Source organism: Loxodonta africana, chromosome 7 (genome assembly GCF_030014295.1).
Source record: "Loxodonta africana isolate mLoxAfr1 chromosome 7, mLoxAfr1.hap2, whole genome shotgun sequence".
Classification (NCBI taxonomy): domain Eukaryota; kingdom Metazoa; phylum Chordata; class Mammalia; order Proboscidea; family Elephantidae; genus Loxodonta; species Loxodonta africana.
The window spans coordinates 101,188,919-101,208,957 of NC_087348.1; the positions used below are offsets into that span (position 1 = coordinate 101,188,919).

Consider the following 20,039-nt stretch of genomic DNA (forward strand, 5'->3'; position numbering starts at 1 on the left):
CAGCGACCCTACAGGACAGAGTAGAACTGCCCCATAGGATTTCCAGTGAGTGGCTGGTGGATTCAAACTGCCGACCTTTTGGTTAGCAGGCGAGCTCTTAACCACTGCGCTACCAGGGCTCTGTGAACATGATACTGCCATCAAAATCAGTGTTCTTTCCATACCGCCACAACTGCCAGGGCCAGAATTTTGTTTTACTTCCATCTATCCCTTTCCTGAATACCATTTTTGATGTTTTGGTTTTTTCTATGGCTGCAATACCCAGCTCCAACTCCTTGCCTCTACCGTGACCTTTCCCCATGTGTTTATTAAAATTGAAGCATTCTTTTTCTGACCCTTTGCACATCCCCCACCCCAACCCCAAGTATTTTTTGAAAGGATTCCTTATCACTGATACATTGTTCATGGGAATGTAGTTGGTACAAATTCTGTAGGAGACAATTTGTATTATCTATGACAATTTTAAATCCATGTTCCCTTTTAGCAGCAATCCCACTTCTAGGAATTTATCCCACAAGTATATATATGTAAAGAAATATATAAGGAAGATATTCCATACGGCATTGTTGGCAGTTGCAAGATAATGAAACAAATATTCATCAATATGCACATGATGCTTTATATGTATATAATATTCATGGAATGATACACTGAAGAAATGGTGAAAAAAGTAAAGTGCAGATCAAGGTATATGGTATATTTAAAGGGTTCACACACAAGAGTCCTTAGGTGGTGCAAACAAAGCACTCACCTACTAGCCAAAGCACTGTTTTTTTTTTTTTTTCTGGGTACCAGCCAAAAGGTTGATTTGAACCTACCCGGAGGTGCCTCAGAAGACAGGCCTGGTGATCTGCTGCCTAATCGTTACAGCCTTAAAAACCCTATGGAGCTGTGGAGCAGGTCTAGTCTGCACGCATGTGGTCACCATGAGTTGGACAGCAACTAACACAAAAAATAATACACACACATACATATATATAACTCATGAATTTATAATGATATTTTTAAAACTAGTCACTGTCAGAGAATGATAGAGAACAAACTTATCTTGAAAACTTAGAAATAAGGTGAAAGAAGCATGTATCTTGCTCTTATGTGGGTAACCACAGAGATGAGGGTAATTCTCTATAAAAATATTCCAACTCATTTTTTTAATAGTAGGAATGGAGTATTACCATTTTACAACCCTAAGTGAATAATGGATGTGCTCAATGAGTATCAATGGCTGCTAACATTCCAAAAAGGTACATATTTCCCGATGAAAGAACATACCATTTTCTCTGGTCTTGCCAAAGGGATCAAACCTGAGACTGATCATGCCTCTGCATCCAGCTGTCAATTTACAAAATGTACAACGGACAGAAGAACATGCTGACCTGCACCATAAAAATGTAATCAGCAACACCCAGACTGGGAAACTGCAGGTCAGACAGCTCATGTTCTTCAATAGATGATTATTGTAAAAAGAAAGGGATGGAGGAGGAACCTGTACAATAAAATAAGGGACGTGAAGTTTTATAAGATTGGGCAGAACTAAACTCCAGTCCCTTGAGATGCACACTTGAGTGCATCACTGTCTTGATTACTATGAAAGTAAGGATAGTATATTATTTTGAGGAGGAAGGATTCTCGGGTGGTTGGCAAGGTTATATTTCTTGACCCAAATACAAAGGCGGTTTACCTTATAATAGTTCATTGATACATTCGTTTTGTATATTCCATGTTTCTATATAGAATATTCATGGTTTAGTTTTTATTGAAAAAATTTTTAAAAAGTATGAATTGTAGGAAAGAAGCAAAAAGCACTAACATGTTAAATATCTCTCACTCTCATTGGGCTGGCCCTCTTAGATATTTTACATACTTTGTCATTTATTCCTCACAAGTATCCTATGAGAATTGAAGGGGATACTATCCCTATAAACTTTATAAACTGAGTTTGCAGTGATTGGGTAACTCACTCAAGGCCAGATCCACGTTGCTAATAAGTGGCAGAGCAAAAGCTCTTGACTTTTCCAGTGTGTTGCACTGCCTCTCATGAGGCTAAGGGCCAATGCTGCATGAGTGCCCATCTCTCAGGTTAGGCCTTTCTCTGTGCAACTTCACCTCTTGAATAATTTAAGGTCAAACATAGGTATTCTGCAGTGTTTCTTTGGGTCCATCACTTGCTTTTTTCAGCCTAAAGTAATTTGAGATGTGATTAGAGAAAACTAACCTATTAAAATCCTACCTTTCCCCTAAATTCAGTCTGTTCCTGTGGTTCTGTTTAGGTGCCAAACAAACTCATGACCACTTGGCCCATTTCCCCTCCTCACAGTTCCTTCACTGGCTGAAACATTTTCTGCTGACTAACTAGAGACACCAGCTCTGCCAGAAGCCAAGTGTTTGTCGATCCCCTGTCTGCCTGAGTGGGAAATGGTAACTCATGACATTGCAAAACCCAGTGCTGATTAGCCTTTTCATATTTCATAAACAGCAACTACAAGAGTGCAGAGCCTGAGTTGGTGGACATGACAGCACCTGCAATCAGATCTAGTGTTGTTTACACCAGCTATTGATTATGACTCCAGTAATTGGTATTATCTAAGATGGGTAAAAACAGGCCAAAAACTAGCAGTGGCTGAAGAAGCATTTACCTACTCTTTGAAGATCTAAAATTAGCTTCACCCAAATGGCCTGTCTCAGGGCTTGCAGGTGGGCCGGTACCAGCTGAAGAGATTATTTGAAAGCATTTGGACAAGTGTGAATTTGAAAAAGTTGACTGGGCGTGATTAAATTAGCTAGAGTCAATATGGAGACAGTATGTTACAACTCTCCTCCGTTGATCTCAGGGTATTGCTTATATAATATGGGGGAAGTAGATGTGGTGATTCTGCTCTTAAACCTGTAACTCTGAGTAGTCAATCAGTCTGGTTAACTAGACGCCAATGGCCTGTTAGATGATACCTTTTTTTTTTTAATGGACTTCTTTCAGAGCAGCTTTAGGCTTACAGAATAATTGTGCAGAAAGTACAGAGTTCCTCTATAATCCCCAACCGCTGCATACTGTTGCTATTATTGACATCTTGCATTCCTGTGGAGTATGTGATACCATTGATTAACCAATATTGATACATTGTTATTAACTATAGTCCATAGTTTAGGGTTCACAATTTGTGTTGTACAGTCCTATAGGTTTTCACAAATACATAATTAAGATGACTCATCTTTTATTTCACATATGTATGTAACATTACCACTTTCTGCATACCTATTTGTACCAGACGCTATGGCACTTTTCCAGTATTATTTCATTTACTTCTCAGAATAACCGTGTGTAGTAGGTAATATTAGCTCAATTCTTTTATAGAAGAGGAAAACGGAGGCACAAACATAGCAACGAGTTGCCTCTTGTTCAGGGCCACAACTAGTATATGATAGATCTAAAAACTAGGGTTCAAGTATTTTATATACAAAACTATACTGTTCCTACAAAAGCAAAGGTAGAGATTATGACAAAACCCCTATTTTATTCAGGGTAGCAATATGTCCTGTTAAAAGGCTATCTTTCCCAGCTTCCTTGCAGGTCAAGCTCTGGCCAGAGAGATACAAGTAGAAGTGTTGCATGGAACTTCCAAGAAGTCTCCTTAAAATGAGTGAATCAGGCCCTTTTCCTGTCTCCTCCCTCCCTCCTCCCTGCTGCTGAGACTGGGATATGATGGCTAGGGCTCTGGCAGTCATCTTGGACCGTTAGGTCATCTTGTAAATAGAAGCCAGATGTGAGAAAGAGCCGAGGTCACTGACGGCACACTGAAACCAAAATATCAGTTCCAGGCTGCCAATCTCTAGATTTCTTTTACGTGAGAAAAAAGAAATCCCTGTCTTCTTTTCTTGGTTTTTTAAAAATATATACAGCCGAATAATCCTAACTAATATGCCACGTTTATAAGTATTTCACCAACATTTTGCCTTGCACAGTTTTCTAGAGCCAAATATTTCTGTTGTTAACACCCACTGATTGGTAAAGCAGCCATCTGTGACTTCAACTTGTTAGCATTATTTAAAATACCAACCAAACAAAAAAAAACACCCCAAAGAGAATGGATCTAATGCTTGTTGTATGCCTCCTGTATGTCGAGCACTTAAGTGTGTTATCTTCTAACTTCCTCGCTATGTCCTCGTATGGCTAGGTGCCCATTAAACCAAACCAATCCAGTTATCTACGAGTCGATTCCAACTCATGGTGACCCCATGTGTGTTGGAGTAGAACCATGCTCAGTAGGGTTTTCAATGGCTGGTTTTTCAGAAGTAGATCATCAGGCCTTTCTTTCATGGTGCTTCTGGTAGATGCAAACCTCCTAAGCTTTCAGTTAACAAATACATTCACCGTTTACACAACCCAGGGACTCCTGAGTGCCCATAGTCCCTGCATTCCCTCCTGCTAATGTGTCAGAAATGTCTGTGGACCTTAAGGTCAATCCTTCCGCTTGTGAACTCAGGGATATTACTCCAGATACTGCCTCCCTCCTTCCTGAATCATGAATCACTTCATGGTCATTCCTTTCGGAATAATATATCCAGCCTTAAAAACAAAATTTTTGGCCTCACGTTCCTCTCAACATCCTTTTAACAGCAAAGACTCCTTAAAAGAGTTTATGCCATAGTCGTTGTCTCCATTTCCTCTCCTCCAATTCTCTTGAACCCACTCAAGACGTTTCTTCATCTTCATCACTCTGCTAAAATAGCTCTTTTCAGGGTCACCAGTGATCTTCATATTGTTAAGTCCATGATTAACTCTTTTTTTTTTTTTAAAGGGGAGTGGGGCCATAGTTAATTCTTAGTCTTTATCTTTCTTGATAGATTAGCAGCATTTGACACAGTTGATCACAGCTTCTGTGAACTAACTTTCTTCACTAGGCTTTCAGAACATCACCCTCTTGGTTTATCACTCTCTTGGTTTTCTTTCTGTTTCACGGACTATACCTTCTAGCTTCCTTGCTGATTCTTTCTTATCCTTGACTAAAGGTTGGAGTGCCTCACAGTTCAGTCCTCAGACCTCTTCTCCACTTATACTCACTTCTTTGGTGATGTCAAAAAGTTTCATAACTTTTCAAAACCATCTATGTGCTATCAACTCCCAAATTTTTACCTCCAGCCTTGATCGTTTCCCAAACTTCAGGCACATATATGCAACTTCCAACTCAACATCTCTATTTGGATATCCAGTAGACACCTTAAATTCAGTATGTCCTAAACCAAACTCCTGATCACCCCTTGCCCCCAATCTGCCCTTCCCAAAGTGTGCTCCAAGAAGGTAAATGTCAATACAATCTACCAGTTGCTTAAGCCAAAAACCTCACAGTCATCCTTGACTCCTTTCTGCATATCTAAAACATGAACAAGAACTGTAGGCTCTACCCTCAAAATGTATCCAGAATCTATACTTTATTAAAGATTTATTTTTAAATGTTTAGATATGATAATGATTTTGTGGTTATGTTTTTTTTTTAACCCTTACGTTTTAATGGTACATAAAGAAATATTTGTGGAGGAAATTATTTTGATGTGTGAGCCTTGCTTCAAAATAATATAGGATGGGGGAAATGGATAGGGATATAGATGGAATAAGATTGGCCATGAGTTGATTATTTTTGAAGGGGTAGACAGATTCATTTACTATTCTGTCTACTTTTATCTGCTTGAAATTTTCTGTAAGTTAAATAAACTATAGCTAGAATATAAGCACTTCTCACAATCTTCACACACTATGTGGACCAAGTCACCTGACTTATAGCATTAGTCTCCCTAAATGGTCTCCCTTTTTCCGCCTTTGCCCTTTTATAATCTGTCCTCAACACAGCAGCAAAGTGATCCCGTTTATATATGTGAGATCACTCTTCTACTCAAAACCCTCCAACGGCGTCCATCCCACTGTAAGTAAAAACCAAAGGACCTTGGTTTCCTTGCAATGGCCTCCAGAACCCAATGATCTATACTGTTGCCCCCATCAAACCTCATTTTCCACCGCATTCATTCATTTTATTTTAGCCGTACTAGAACCCTTGCTGTTCTGGGACCACCAAGAATTCTTTCACCTTAACTAAGGTCTTTGCACATTCTATCCTAGAACACTGTTCACTAGGATATGCACACAATTCCCTTCCTTACTTCCTTCAGGTCTGTTTTCAAATGACACATTAACAATGAGGCCTTTCTTTGACCATTCCATATAAAATAGCAACACTCCACCATCACTGCCTCTCCCTTGCCCTGCTTTATTTTCTCCATAGTAATTATGACCACCTGACATACTGTGTATTTATTTTCTACCACTCCCATGCTATGATGTAAATTACATGAAAGTAAGTTTTTCTGTTTTGTTCACTGCTGTTTCCAGGTGCCAGAACACTACTTGGCACGTAGTAGGTGCTTGATAAATAAACGAAGTCAAGCATTAAGATCCTCATTTTATAAATGAGGAAATTCAGGTAAAAAGAGATTAAGTAACTTGCATAAAGTGATACAGATACTTGGACTTTGCCTAGAATGCTTTCCATGATCTAAGCATATTCTTCATTTTCTTTCAAAACCTGTACACTTTCCACTCCAGCTGTTTAAAGTACTTCATAGGATTATGAAAATTAAATATGAATATGAGCATCAGTTAGCTTTGTAAACTGTTAGGCTTCATACAGTTTTTAGTTTTGTTTTGACCTTTCTAAGGTCAAAAATGGGAAGACTATTTCTCCGAGTTTATCTTGATCTAGATGTGAAAATACAGCTATTCTCTTGGAAGACTTAAGAAATCTGAGGTATAAAAATTTAGATAAACCAAAAACCAAACCCACTGCTGTCGAGTCGATTCTGACTCATAGTGACCCTGTAGAACAGAGTAGAACTGCCCCATAGAGTTTCCAAGGAGCGCCTGGTGGATTCGAACTGCCAACCTCTTAGTTAGCAGCTGTAGCACTTAACCACTACCACACCAGGTATCTTATATTACTAACATGTGGTTTCCTCCAAGTAATGTAAATAAGATATTTCAGTTCCTGAAATGTACTTTAGTTCTTGAAATATTCAGATGTGAACACCTGGCCAAAAGCACAACCACATGATTGTGGTTTAAATATAACTCCAGGTTTCATCCCTTGGCTGCAGATGTGTTTTAGGGTATATAGTTGGCATACATCAGGTATAGCCTACCAGTTGCCAGACGTGGCATAATGGAGTCAACTAATGATAATGATAATGATCCTCTAATAAGTACAGTGACCTAAAAATGTAGACAGCTGGGAATAAACCACATTTAATACCTTCCAGTAATCTGTAATCGTATGCACTTGAATTGGCATTTTAAAATTCTGTGCAAGTTTGTGATTTGTCCCATTTAACCAAATTTAACCAAGCACGTTTAACCAACGTGCAAGATTAAATAACTTGTCCAAATTCCCTTAATGGGAAAAGCAAACAGAAGGAAAAAACGTCAGAGACAAGCTTTACTTTTTCTTCCAGCTACTGGTTTTTCCCCTCCCCACAGGCTTGGCTGCTTGCAACTTACTACATCATATTAGAACTATATGAAATTGCCAATACTTGACTGTTTTTGACCCACAAAACTGCAATTTCATGTGGTTGAAACTAATATTAATAGTGGATCACTTAAAACCACAAAATTTATAAATTCAGAGATATCTGTAAACACATCCTTTTAATGAAGGTGCTAAAATAGCAAAATTAAGTTTCACACCATCTGCAGAGAAATTGTCATTGGACAATAACATAGTAAATGATTCTATAAAGCTCAGTACTTTATAAATGCTAAATGATAATAACAGATAAGGTTACAGATTGTCTATAGTCAGTTAACTAAGAACACTATGCCATCAACTCTAAAGGCATAGGTTTGATCCCCTTGTCACCCTGTTAACTCTATCCTCCATGACCCACTGTACTTGTTCTTAATCCAAGACACTTGTCTGTTAAATGTATGTCCCAAGACAGAGAAAGGCAAGGATTGGAGTGGGGATGGATCTTAAGAAAAGGTGCAAATTTATGATGCTTACAGTGGGGGTACCCGAAACCTGTTGCCATCAAGTCAATTTCGACTCATAGGGACCCTATAGGACAGAGTAGAACTGTCCCATAGAGTTTCCAAGGAGCACCTGGTGGATTCAAACTGCTAACCTTTTCATTAGCAGCCATAGCACTTAACCGCTATGCCACCAAGGTTTCCACACAGTGCGGTGTTGGGGTCATCTAAAAGCAGATTCCTGCACCTGCCCTGTATGCTCGATATACTATGGTGAATAAATGAATAGGTGAATGAATGAGTGCCTTACCAGTGATGAGTAAGTAGTTTCATCCTAAATATGAAAGATAATGTAAGTTATATCTCTAAAGAATATAGAACTATGGAATGTTTTTTAGCTGGAAGGGAATGTAATCATATCTAACCCAGTATACATACTTTGTAGTTGGGGAAATTAAGGCTTGAAATCAAATGTCAAAATCACACAACTTCTCAGTGTCAGAACTGGGACTAGAATTTATAATTCCTGGTTCTCAGTATAGTATTTCTTTCAGTATATCATAGGATGAAACATCTTTCTCACCAGTAGAAATAATAAGCAGATAATTTTCACATCCCAAATATAACAGGTCTTATTTAGTGCTATAACTGGAGGAGGCCTTAAAGATTATCTAATCTTGCCTCTTATTTTGAAAAGGAGAAGACTGTGGTGCAACGTGTTAGATGACTTGGCCAAGCTAGCCAACTGAAAAATCAACGTTCCAACTCAAGTCTCCAGATGCCCAAATCCAGAGCACATTCCACATCACACTGAAAGGCAGTTAGTGTAGTTAAACATTATTTGATTTTTACATGCTTTGATGGCAATGATCCTCCAAAATATGGGCAACAGGAAGTGTTTATTTCTGTACAAGTACATGGGAAAGCAATTTTCATTTAGCTTTTTAAAAAATTGTTACAAATTTTAAAAATACATTCATCCTTTGCACACAAAATACATTATTTTTGCTTTTACTCTCAGTATGAATTATGGACAGTTAGGTGGTTTGATGATTTGACTATCTTTTTTCAAGAAGGAAAATTCAAACTTGAAAAGATCGTCAACATATTAAAGAAATTATATATTAAAAATGATCCTTTATTGAATCCTAAAAAATTGAGTAAGAAGTCCTCTCCAGCATGATTTGTAGTTGTCCTTTGAAACAGTGCAGAGGACTTTAGAAATTCTGGATGTGATGACAACCCAATTTCTGAAGACTGAAGCAGTTTTTGTAAAATTGATTATTATATCTAAAAGACAGGCTTACAAAAAATTCTTAAGGACATATTGGGGAATTAGCCATTATTTAGCGGTCACCTAATTGATTGGTTTAAGATTATAAATTACATTCTCCAAGTATGATTTTAAGAGATTTTACTCAAATGAACCGAAGTTACTTGATTTGTTATAGAATTCCTTTTGAGAGAGATGTGAAAACATATGTCCACACAAAAATTTCTACACCAGTGTTCAAAGCAGCATTGTTCACTATAGCCAAAAGGAGATACAACTCAAATGTTCACCAAGTGATGAATGGATAAATAAAATGTGGCATGTCCATGCAATACAATATTATCCAGCCATAAAATTATATAAAGTACTGATTCATGCTGCGACATGGGTGAACCTTGATAACATTATGCTAAGTGAAAAAAGCCAGACACAAAAGGCTGCATATTGTATGATTCCATTTATATGAAATGTCCAGAACAGGCAAATCTATAGAGACAGTAAATTAATGGTTGCCAGTCATCTTCATGATTGCTAATGGGTTTCGGGTTTCTTTTGGATGAAGAAAGTGTTCTGGAATTAGTGGTCATGGTTGTACATCATTATGAATGCTATAAAAGCTAGTGAATTAAACACTTTAAAAGCGCCAATTGTATAGTATGTGAATTATATCTTAATAAAGAGAGAGAGAGAGATGCAACTTCATTAAAAACTATTTTGTTCAGGTTCCTCTCCTCCTCCCCTCTTATTTAATGTTGATTGAATTCTTCATACAATCACCATTCCACAGAATGTTTTCAGCTAATTGAGTTCAGGTCATCATTGGCTATATTTCTAACAGGCTTTTCGTTAAGCAAAAAAAAAAAAAGCACAAAGCATAATACAGTGTACTATTAATATTTACATATTAATATTTAAAACCAAGTGTAATGCTTGTGTTGAAGGTGATGGTTAGATTTTATATACTAATGTATTCAGATTTTACTGAGAGCCTATACTTAAAACCCATAGCCAAATATTAAGAGTAAGTTCATAAGACTTGATGATTAACATCTTTGTTAAAACTACACATATGTTAAAGAACCATGTTTTGATGGAAAGAGCAGGGGGGTAGTAGGGGATCAGGAATTCTCTAAGTTCATAAAACAGCTTCTCTAAATATTATAACCAGCGGCTGAGAAGATCTCCAGAATTTTATATTTTGCATTTTATTCCATCCCTATACTAAAGCATGCATAAAAATGTGTAGAACAGTATATATATGGAGTACACTTTCTTCCTTTAAATTACAAAAAAAAATCCTTATTAACCCTTTATTATCTGAAAATTCGAGCAGAGTTCTTTTGCTGAAAGCAGCAATTTTCTCATGCACTAATCCAATATATTTGTGTAGCTCCTTTATATACCTGTCAAGGAGCTCCAATCATCTGGTATGTCTAGAAGACACTTCAGTGAGTAGAAATCAGAAGACAGCATTCCAGTCATTTGAAATGTTCTCTAACAGGGACATGAAAGCCTCAACACATCATAAAGGGATAAGAGGATTTTTTAAAAAATATTTTAATACATCAGTTGACATTCATTGTCAAATAGTCTACAAGAAATCTCCGCTAGCATTCTGCAATTATATAGGACAAGAGAATTTTATTCCTAATGATTACATTCCACAAAACAATATGTTTAGCAGCTGCTTTTCAAAGGGGTTGTCAAGTTTTACTATTGTTATTTAATCCAGGCATAATTGTGTAACCTTAAACAAAAGCCGTGCACCATTCAACTAGTGATAAATTGTCCTAACACAACAGATTTTTACCTTTATTAGGCAAAAACTTATTTGGTACTATAATTTTTATTTTAGAGCTTAGTGCACATGTAGTCAGGGAAAGAAACCCTGCTCATTTGAGTTTTGGTAATGTCATACATGAAATTAAATGCTAAAAGCAGATCAAAAATGAGATCCATGACTCCATTTTTTCCCTCCAGGAGAAACCATACCACACCCCAGTATAGTTCTTCAGAAGCACACTTTGTCATCAATAATAGTTATAATTATTGTTATAACTATGTTATAACTAAAGAGGAAAAATACATGTATAACAGAAGAATTAACAGTAAGAGTATGGTCTGAATTTGATACTAGTAAGAAGCTAAGGGCTAGTAAGTATCGATCCTGACAATCACCATCATAACAATGAGCTTTTTTCTGTCATTTAAAAAAAAAAAATGAGGCAAAAAGAATAATAAATGATAAAAGTGGCCACTTAAAAAGAACATAGGGATCATCTCATTGTTCTTCCCACAGAGAATGGGATGAAGAGGAAGGAGGTTTAAATTGTACTGTGAGGTATTTGAGTTCTAAGAGTAAATTTCCTGATGTGATGATGAGTTTACAACCCTAGAATTGCCTATCAGGAGCAAGAATACCTTTCCTGAAGTATGTTAAAAAAAAAAAAAAAAATGGAGGATGTCTCTGGTGTACAGTAGTGCTGAAATGCAGAATAATGGATGAAGTAAGTGGCTTCCTTTTAAGGCACCCTTTCAGAAACAGAGCTCTTTTATTTGAAGCCAGCAAGGAAGGGTTCTTTGTTTTGTTCCTGCATGACCTATAGTTGTATCAGACCATCCAAAGTATGTTCTTAAGGAGAAAATAACTAATATTTGACTGCTGTTTATCAAGACTATACTTTCAATTTATCTCATTTAATTTTCACAGTAATCCTGATAGGTATTGAGTCCATCTCATAGATGGAAAAACTAGTGCTCAAGGAGATTGTGCTTTGCGTAAGAGTCATGGCTAATTAGTGCCAGTACTAGGACTCCTCACACCTAACCTAGTGTTCTCCCTTCTGTACCATGACACCTCCCTTTATCATTTGCTGAAGTATCAAAGCTACCACACACCAAGTATTCTATCAGGAACTAGAACACAGCATCTGCAAAAATTCTGCTTTAACTCAGTGGGAAAGTAAAATTTTGACTCATATGTATCAGGAAGTTAATCAAAGAATTGGTGGGCATGCCTGTCCGTTTTCCCATTCTTGTCTATAATATTCTTTGGATTCCAGCAGACGTGGCTGTGGCAGCATGGTTGTCCAACTTCCACTTTTGCCCCTTTTGAATATATGCCAAATAAAACTTTCTTTTTGCTTTTAAAAAAAAAAGAATCGGTGGCTAGCTTTTGTGCTCTGACCTCTCATCCAAAGGATTCAAAGAAAGTTTCTTGCCCTACTGATGCAAGACCAATGACATTTTTTAAAAGAGCAATGAAGAACTATATATCAGCCTACCAAGTGTGCAAACTATTTATCAGATGGAATAATTAGGGTGATAGGCTTTATTAGCAAAATTAACTTATAGTTACTTCTGATTTTCAAATCAAGGATCTGTGTTCATTACTTTTTATATGAAGCAATTTGATTTCAGTTCTTTTAAAAATATTTTCAGATCATGTTTTCTCAAGAGACTCAAACCAACTAACCAAATATTTTCCAAAATAGGTCTTGAGGGTTGCTTTATGCCAGTGACCCACCAGCCCATCTCTCATGGGAGCTGCAAAACGTCATGTTGGTATTTTCATGAGATCTTTAACTGAAGATTCTGCTCTGCTAAAAAGACCTACCCTGAAATCCCGAAGAAAAAAAAGATACCCATTATTCACTAAACAGCATAGCCTAAGTTTGGCAATGATTAATGAACAATTTCTGTGGTTTTATGTAACTAAAGTTTTTGAGTACATTCTTAATTCAAAAGCCAGTTTGTGATTTTAACAGGACATCAATGAATGGACTGACAAAGCAATCTCTGCACAGGGTATAATGGCATGTTTGACCTTACATGTAAACTTCTCTTTGGATGCTGGGATGCACTTTGCCCAGGGCTTTGAACCATTCCATTCCAGTTCAAATCCCTGCTGAGAATTTGTATCTCCACCCCAGATATACTGAATCAGAATCTACAGTTTAACAAGATCCCCAGGTGATTCTTATGTATAATAAATTTTGAGTACCACTGCTCTACTGGTGGTTATCAGAATTGGTCCCTAATCAGCAGCAATTAGCATCACCTGGAAATTTGTTGGAAACATTTTCAGCAGGGGTGCAATCTGGAACAAACAGGCTCAAAGTCCTGCTTTTGGCAAAAGCAAAGCCTTTTATAAAAAAAAAAATCATTAGCTATGGGTCAATAAATATTTACCTGAATGTGTCATAAGGGACAAAGTACTGCAACATACGATTGATTTTAAGTTTATAAATCATCTAGTTCAACCCTCAACCAGTGCTTGGATCCTCTCCACATCATCTTTGCCAAGTGCTGATCTAGCCTCTGCTTGAAAACCAATGACAGAGAACATATCATCTGAGGCAGCCCCTTCCATTGTGGACCAGCTTTCTGAGACAGTTTTTCCTGACATGGGACCCAAATCTGTAGTCCTATAACCTCTATCCTGTGGGCTTTTGGATTATAAAGTTTTACAAATAGCAGCTCATCAAATATTTGAGCACTAATTGCATTCCTTTCTCTTTCTCAGGTTAAATCTTCCAAAGTCCCTCAAGTACCCTGTAAATGTCTTAAACTCCTTCACCATTTTGCTTATGCCTCAGTTTGTCTTTAATTTTAAAGTATGACTCAGGAAAGGAAATGAGGTGCCATCTCCCTTGTTCTAGCATCACTTTACTAGTTGAAGGGATGATAATTTCTTAATTCAGTATGTTTCTACCCAGCATGCAGGCAGCTTTTCTTGCAAGCACAAATGGGTTCATGTTACAAAAATAAAATCCAAAAAGAAGAAAGAAAACCAGCCCTCCTTTATCCCAAAATCAGGGTGAAACCAGAGTTTGTGGAATATCTGTCTAAAGAATGAGCGGCAAAGGTTTTTTTCACTGCTTTTAATTTTCAAGTTAAGTCTCAAAAGTATTATAATAGTCTCATTAAAAATAACATCTGTCAGGAACATGGTTGATGAAATTAAAAAAAAAAAAAAATGGCAAAACCCAGAAGAGCTCTTCCAGAGGCTAATAGAGCAGTGATCCTTATGTATTTATGACTATGACATATACAGAGTTTCGGAGGGTAAAGAAATAGAAAGTATCTTTGAAGCCATTGGTTTGATATGTGAAAAAAAAAAGAAACCATTTTTTGATTATAATAAAATAATATTCATGTGACTTGGTTTATAAAAAAAAGATATTTTTACTTTAGTCAGAGACCAGTTCAAAAGCACTTGCAACTGGTATTTATTCAGAACAATTCATTAACAGAAACTTGATTTTGGCCTTGGAAAAATTATTGGAATAGCTTAACGGGTAAAGGAAGTGAATCATTCCACTGCGGGGGTCACCAGTGTCCTCCAAAGGCATATATATTCCTGAACAGAAGAAAGAAGAATCCAGTTCTCTGTTAAATTTCCCTCTTCCTTCCAATAAATCTGAATTGCTTAAAATAAGTAATCCTAATACAAATAGCTTATTTTGGTCAGTGGCTTCTACCTCCTTTCTTACCAAACTCTAAATCAGAGCTGTAAAAGTAGTCAAATCCATTCATTTGATTTTCACTTTTGGTTATTTTTTGCCACTTTACTCAGAAAGAGATGCTAACATGTCTAAAACACAAGGAAGATGAAAGGCCAGGAAAAGCCAATGGCCTAACCAAAGTAATTCACAGAAAGGATAATTGGCCCTGTATAATTAAAACTAAGAGTTAATACAATCCAACAAATTTAATAAAAGCATACTAAAAAATAAAAAACCTTGCATAGGCAATGGAGAAAATATAAGATCCTTTGAGGACAGTCTATACAAAGCCATAATAAAATATTAATATCAGGAAAGTATATGACTCCATAACATGAATGCCTTTTCATTGGAAATTGAAAAAAGTTCTGCCATATATTTAATAACATTATTTAAAAGGAAAAAAGATCGTACCAAAAATGGAAGAAATGGACTCTTGGAGTCAGACCAAGCCAAACTAAATTATGAAGCAGCAGCTCTTTTTTCACCCACCATTAATGGGAATTAATTTTTATCTAAAGTAGGCTCATCTTGGCAAATACTCCCATATCAATGAGAACTATTAGGCAAACCAATATGCTTAGGTCCTGGCCTGAGCTAAGATGACTACATTTAATTTAGTGTCCTTCCTCAAGTTCTACTTGAAGGAATTTCTATTTAACCAGAAAAGCTCCTCTTAGCACTAAGTCGTTTATTAGCATTTATTGAATATGTACAATATTACCAGGGACTGTTCTCAAGCTTGGGATACGTCAATAAAAAAATGTCCGTAAGGCCTAATGTGGAGTTCACACAACTAAAGAACAAAAAGAAACAAAGCCCCACATTCTCACGTGTCTCTGCTGGTTGGCTACGGATAGATGACTATAAGCAGAAGGGCTGGGAGGAGTAACAGGGAGGCAAGGTGCCAAGATCAGAGCTTTCTAATCCCCTTCTGATCCTGGTCAAGCAAGGGTAGATAGAAGAGGCTAAGCCCTAATCAAACCAAACCCAGTGCCACTGAGTCGATTCCGACTCATAGCGGCTAAGCCCTAGGGAATGAGAATTTCAGAATACAAGTGTGGCCGTAGAAGCTATTATTTTACAACTAAATTTGTCCAATCTAACAAATTTTCTCCACATTTGCAAAGCAACTTCATTCTCAACATTTGAGTCATGCTATGCTTAGAGCAATGAATATTTGCTGTAAATGAAAGGTAACAAATCTAAACATAGGGGCGTCTCCTACAGTTTAAAAAGTTCTTCTGTCCACCTTTATCAGCTTATTTTCTGAATTCTTTTAGTTACCGACTTACTGAAAAAGATGGGGTGGGAAAGGCAATGATTATTATAAATTATTTTGGTTAGTTTTTATTAAAATTTTTTTTCTTTCCTATGGAGACAGATTCTAAAATAAAACAATTCAAACTCTGGGATCCTCTTCTCTTACCCAAAGACAAACACAGTGAGGCCAACCAAAAGTATCAGTCCCTTAAACGATGTGTATAATACCCATGTGCAAGAGACTGGTAACTCTGAAACGTGCTGCAGAAATGCCAGAGTGTTTTATCGATATCGTATCTCTACATGACTCGTTTCTTTAAAGTTAAATCGCTTTCAAACATTAACACATCAGGACTGAGATTGTCACCATCTACAGCAACAGTGGAATTACATATCATACCCTTAATCCATCACTCTTCCCTCAGGAATGCCAAGCAGCAAACTACAGAAACATCTGACAGCATCAACAACATACAGGTTTAATTATTTTCCCAATTTGCATTTAAATCAGTGAACAAATTGGAAGGTATCAAAATTTGGCACTGAAAAAATAGTAACATATTCAGCAACGTCTTCCATTTTGAGTCCTGTTTGAAAATTGGCAAAGTAAAGGCATATATACCTCCATTTGAATTGGAGATTTATAATAACACATGCATATAAGGAAGGAAGATGAGAAGGAAGAGCAGAAGGAAAGAGGGCAGGAGAAAATGAAGAGAAAGTAGAGAAAGAAAACAGAAAAGAATGTATGGTCATGAGTCTGAAAGTAACATTACTACATGAAGGAGGTGACAAATGACGGTTCAGCCTGCTTCCACAAGCAGAATATTTCTGAGGAGATCACTGAATATACAAAATGGTTTGTGAGATTTTTCATCTGTTGCTATTCTTACTTAACATCATATTAAAACATCTACAAAATTCTAAGCCTTGGTCTGTCCAAGATGGATAGTACCAGGAAATAAAAGATGTGACCTGCTATTAAGGACTGTGCTCTGCTTGGAACCCTGCACTGCAGTCCATACAACCACAGTAGTTTGGTCGGATCTGGCCTGTTTTCTCATACTACTCAGTGTCTTAGGGCTAATATTTCATATTAGAATAGCATCAGCCATTCATTTTTTTCTTTTTTTAAACTTTTTCATTTACTTAAAAGTCATGAAAGATGAGAGAATACAGAAAGAAAATAGTAGATATCTGGAGGGAAGCATGAAAGAAAAAGTATTCCCTTTTCAAACAAATCCACCCTAAAAAATGTAGTAATGAGTGCCAATTTGTGGACTTCCCCCCCCCTTTTTTTTTATTTCTACATAGTACATTTAAGGACATCGATGTACTAAAACGTTTGGTCTGTGAAATAGCGGAACCATTAGCACCAAAAGGAGTCATGGGGCTTGTATATATTAACAATGATTGTTGCTATTGGTCATGGGTAAAGGTTTCATTTCATTTTTACATCCCAAAGTTCTTGAAAGTGCCTGTGGACAAGAGAAATAACACTTTTTAAAATCTCCATGGGGTCATCAACACACACCACAGAGGAAGTACTTGGCCTTCCCAGTTTTGGTTTATCTGGTAAATGAGAAAACCAGGGCCCCCAGAGATTACCACTGAAGCCCTAAAGAATAGCCCCCACGTGCACCCACTGGTGTGCAGGAGGGATTTCTACAGTACATTTCCCCTTGGACTGTGTTCAGGAATGCGCTTTTACTTGCTTTTTTAAAAAATAAAAGCAACATGCTCTGCAGATCATGGAGCACCTAGTGCAATTTTTGCTTTGCTCCAACTCCAGACTGCAAAAGGGTGAAACCATTTTATGTTCTGCTAATGCTGACCTGTGGACAAGGCCCTTGGCCTGCCATGCTTTGTAAGCTCAGCAGCCCACAGGAGTCAGAAGGTCCGAGAGCAGGAGCCACAGTCATCGCCAGATCTCCCCAGCAATTGGTGGCCCATCAGGGCAGCTGCTGATTCCTTTTTCCTCTCCTTGCCTCAGCCTTTTAGTTGAAATTACAACAAGTCAAATAGCTGATGCTTTTCCCTTCTCCAGGTACGGGTGAAGATACATTGTTCACAAGTGTGTTCTGCCTGGCTTCACTGATGAGTCGGCATGCTAAGTCAAGGAAGAGTTTCTCCACATTATCAGATTCCTTGGCTGATGTCTCCAGGTAATACATGTCCTGAGCCTCTGAGAATTCTTCAGCTCTCTGCTGAGAAACCTCTCTCCTTTCAGCCAGATCAATCTTGTTGCCTGTAACAGTGATAAAGGAATCATCATTTGCCTTTTTGCAGCCTCAGAAGCATCAAAATTCAGCTCCAGATCTGAAGTCAAACCAGACAGATGGGCGAGTAAACCAAAGCAAATGTGATTGTGATTACTGGAATGTTTATTTTAAAATACCAGTGCTGTTTGTAATAGCAAAGAACTGGAAGCAATCCAAATGCCCATCAGTTGAAGACTGACTAAATAAACTATAGTACATCCACACAGTGGGGTTCTTTGCCAATGTCTAAAGCAATGAAGACTATCTCTCTATATTGCCGTGGAAGTATATATCGTATATATAGGATATATCAAGCGACAAAAGCAAAGTAGAAAAAAGTATATATAATATCCAAATGTCTGTCTAAAAAAGAGGGAAGACTATAAGTATATATATATATATTTTTTTTTTAAATGGGAGAATAAACCAAAATCTTAATTTAAAAAGTAATGGTTACTTGTGAAAACAACAGGGCTGAGCCAATAGGAATAGAGACTAGATCTCTTTAAATGTACTTTGCTTTGTAGATTTGACTTGAGAACCTTGTAAATGTTTTACATTTAGCTATACAACTATATATATATATATATATATATATATATATATGGTAACAATTACATAATCAATACAAAATTCAATTTTAAAACCAATCCCTAAAAATTGAAAGCAAAATTAAACAAATGAACATATGTATCACATTACCGGTATAACCACACAAAACCAAAACACCAAACCTGTTGCCACTAAGTCAGTTCCAACTCTTGACCCCATATGTTACAGAGCAGAACTGCTCCATAGAATTTTTTTGGCTATAATCTTTATGGAAGCAGATCACCAGGCCTTTCTTCTGTGGTGCCACTGGGTGAGTTCAAACTGCCAACCTTTAGGTTAGTAGTCGAATGCAAACAGTTTGCGCCACCCAGGGACCTTGCATCACCACACTATTTCAAGTGATTTTAAGATACAGTGATTTAACTATTCATCTCTACTAGTCTATACTCTAAGAACAAAAAGGATTGAAGGAAAATATCTTGAGTTGTTTCAGTAATCATCTTATTGGCGGTAGTGCTGGTATTGTTATTCTGAGGCTGCTATATGTGTATTGTGGGATAAAGCAAGTGAGTAATTACACTGGTGTCACTGGGAACATGAAGTATGGGGAACAAGGAAATACGGCTGTAAGATTAATAAGATTAAGTAAAATCCCTGCAGTCCTGATCATAAATGGAAGTATCACTGTAAATAATTCATGGTGTATTTTATCTTAAGTTTTTTTTCTACTTCTCTTACCCTCGAAACCTTACAAAGGTGATATGTCAGCTGTGTTACTTGCCAACATTGCTTATGGTAAAAATGACCCCTGACTGGTAAATAACATCTGGCCTGGAAATTCTATGTATAAGTTATAAATACCTAATGGAAAGTCATAACTTTGGGCTTCCCTGAATGTGATGACTCTTCACCTGAAAAGACCCTGGAAGTTATGCCTATAGAGTTGTTATAAGAGATATTGGCTCCTTTGGGGCATTGAGTCTTCTAGGCCAGGCAGGTCCTGCATTTGCCTCTAGTGAGCCTTATTTCCTCACATCTGAGCTGTCAGGGGTAGGGGAGAAAGGTGAAGGGGCAGAGCGCTCCTGGAAAGCTATGTGGACTACTATAGGAGATTACTTTTACTTAAGAGGAATGCTTAATGCTGTCCTGCTGGCAAGCAGTGCTTCCTGTCCTAT

At 37.1% G+C, this 20,039-nt stretch overlaps 1 protein-coding gene across 1 annotated transcript in view; it reads right to left on the minus strand.

Annotated features, from left to right (window-relative positions):
* Nucleotides 1-1,413: 1,413 nt before the first annotated feature.
* Nucleotides 1,414-20,039, minus strand: part of RAB30 (RAB30, member RAS oncogene family) — a 100,522-nt gene continuing 81,896 nt past the window's right edge. Inside the window, exon 5 of the mRNA XM_010598180.3 lies at nt 1,414-18,299. Within this exon, the coding sequence (XP_010596482.1) occupies nt 18,049-18,299 (251 nt within the window). The 3' untranslated portion in view covers nt 1,414-18,048. The remainder of the gene's footprint in view (nt 18,300-20,039) is intronic.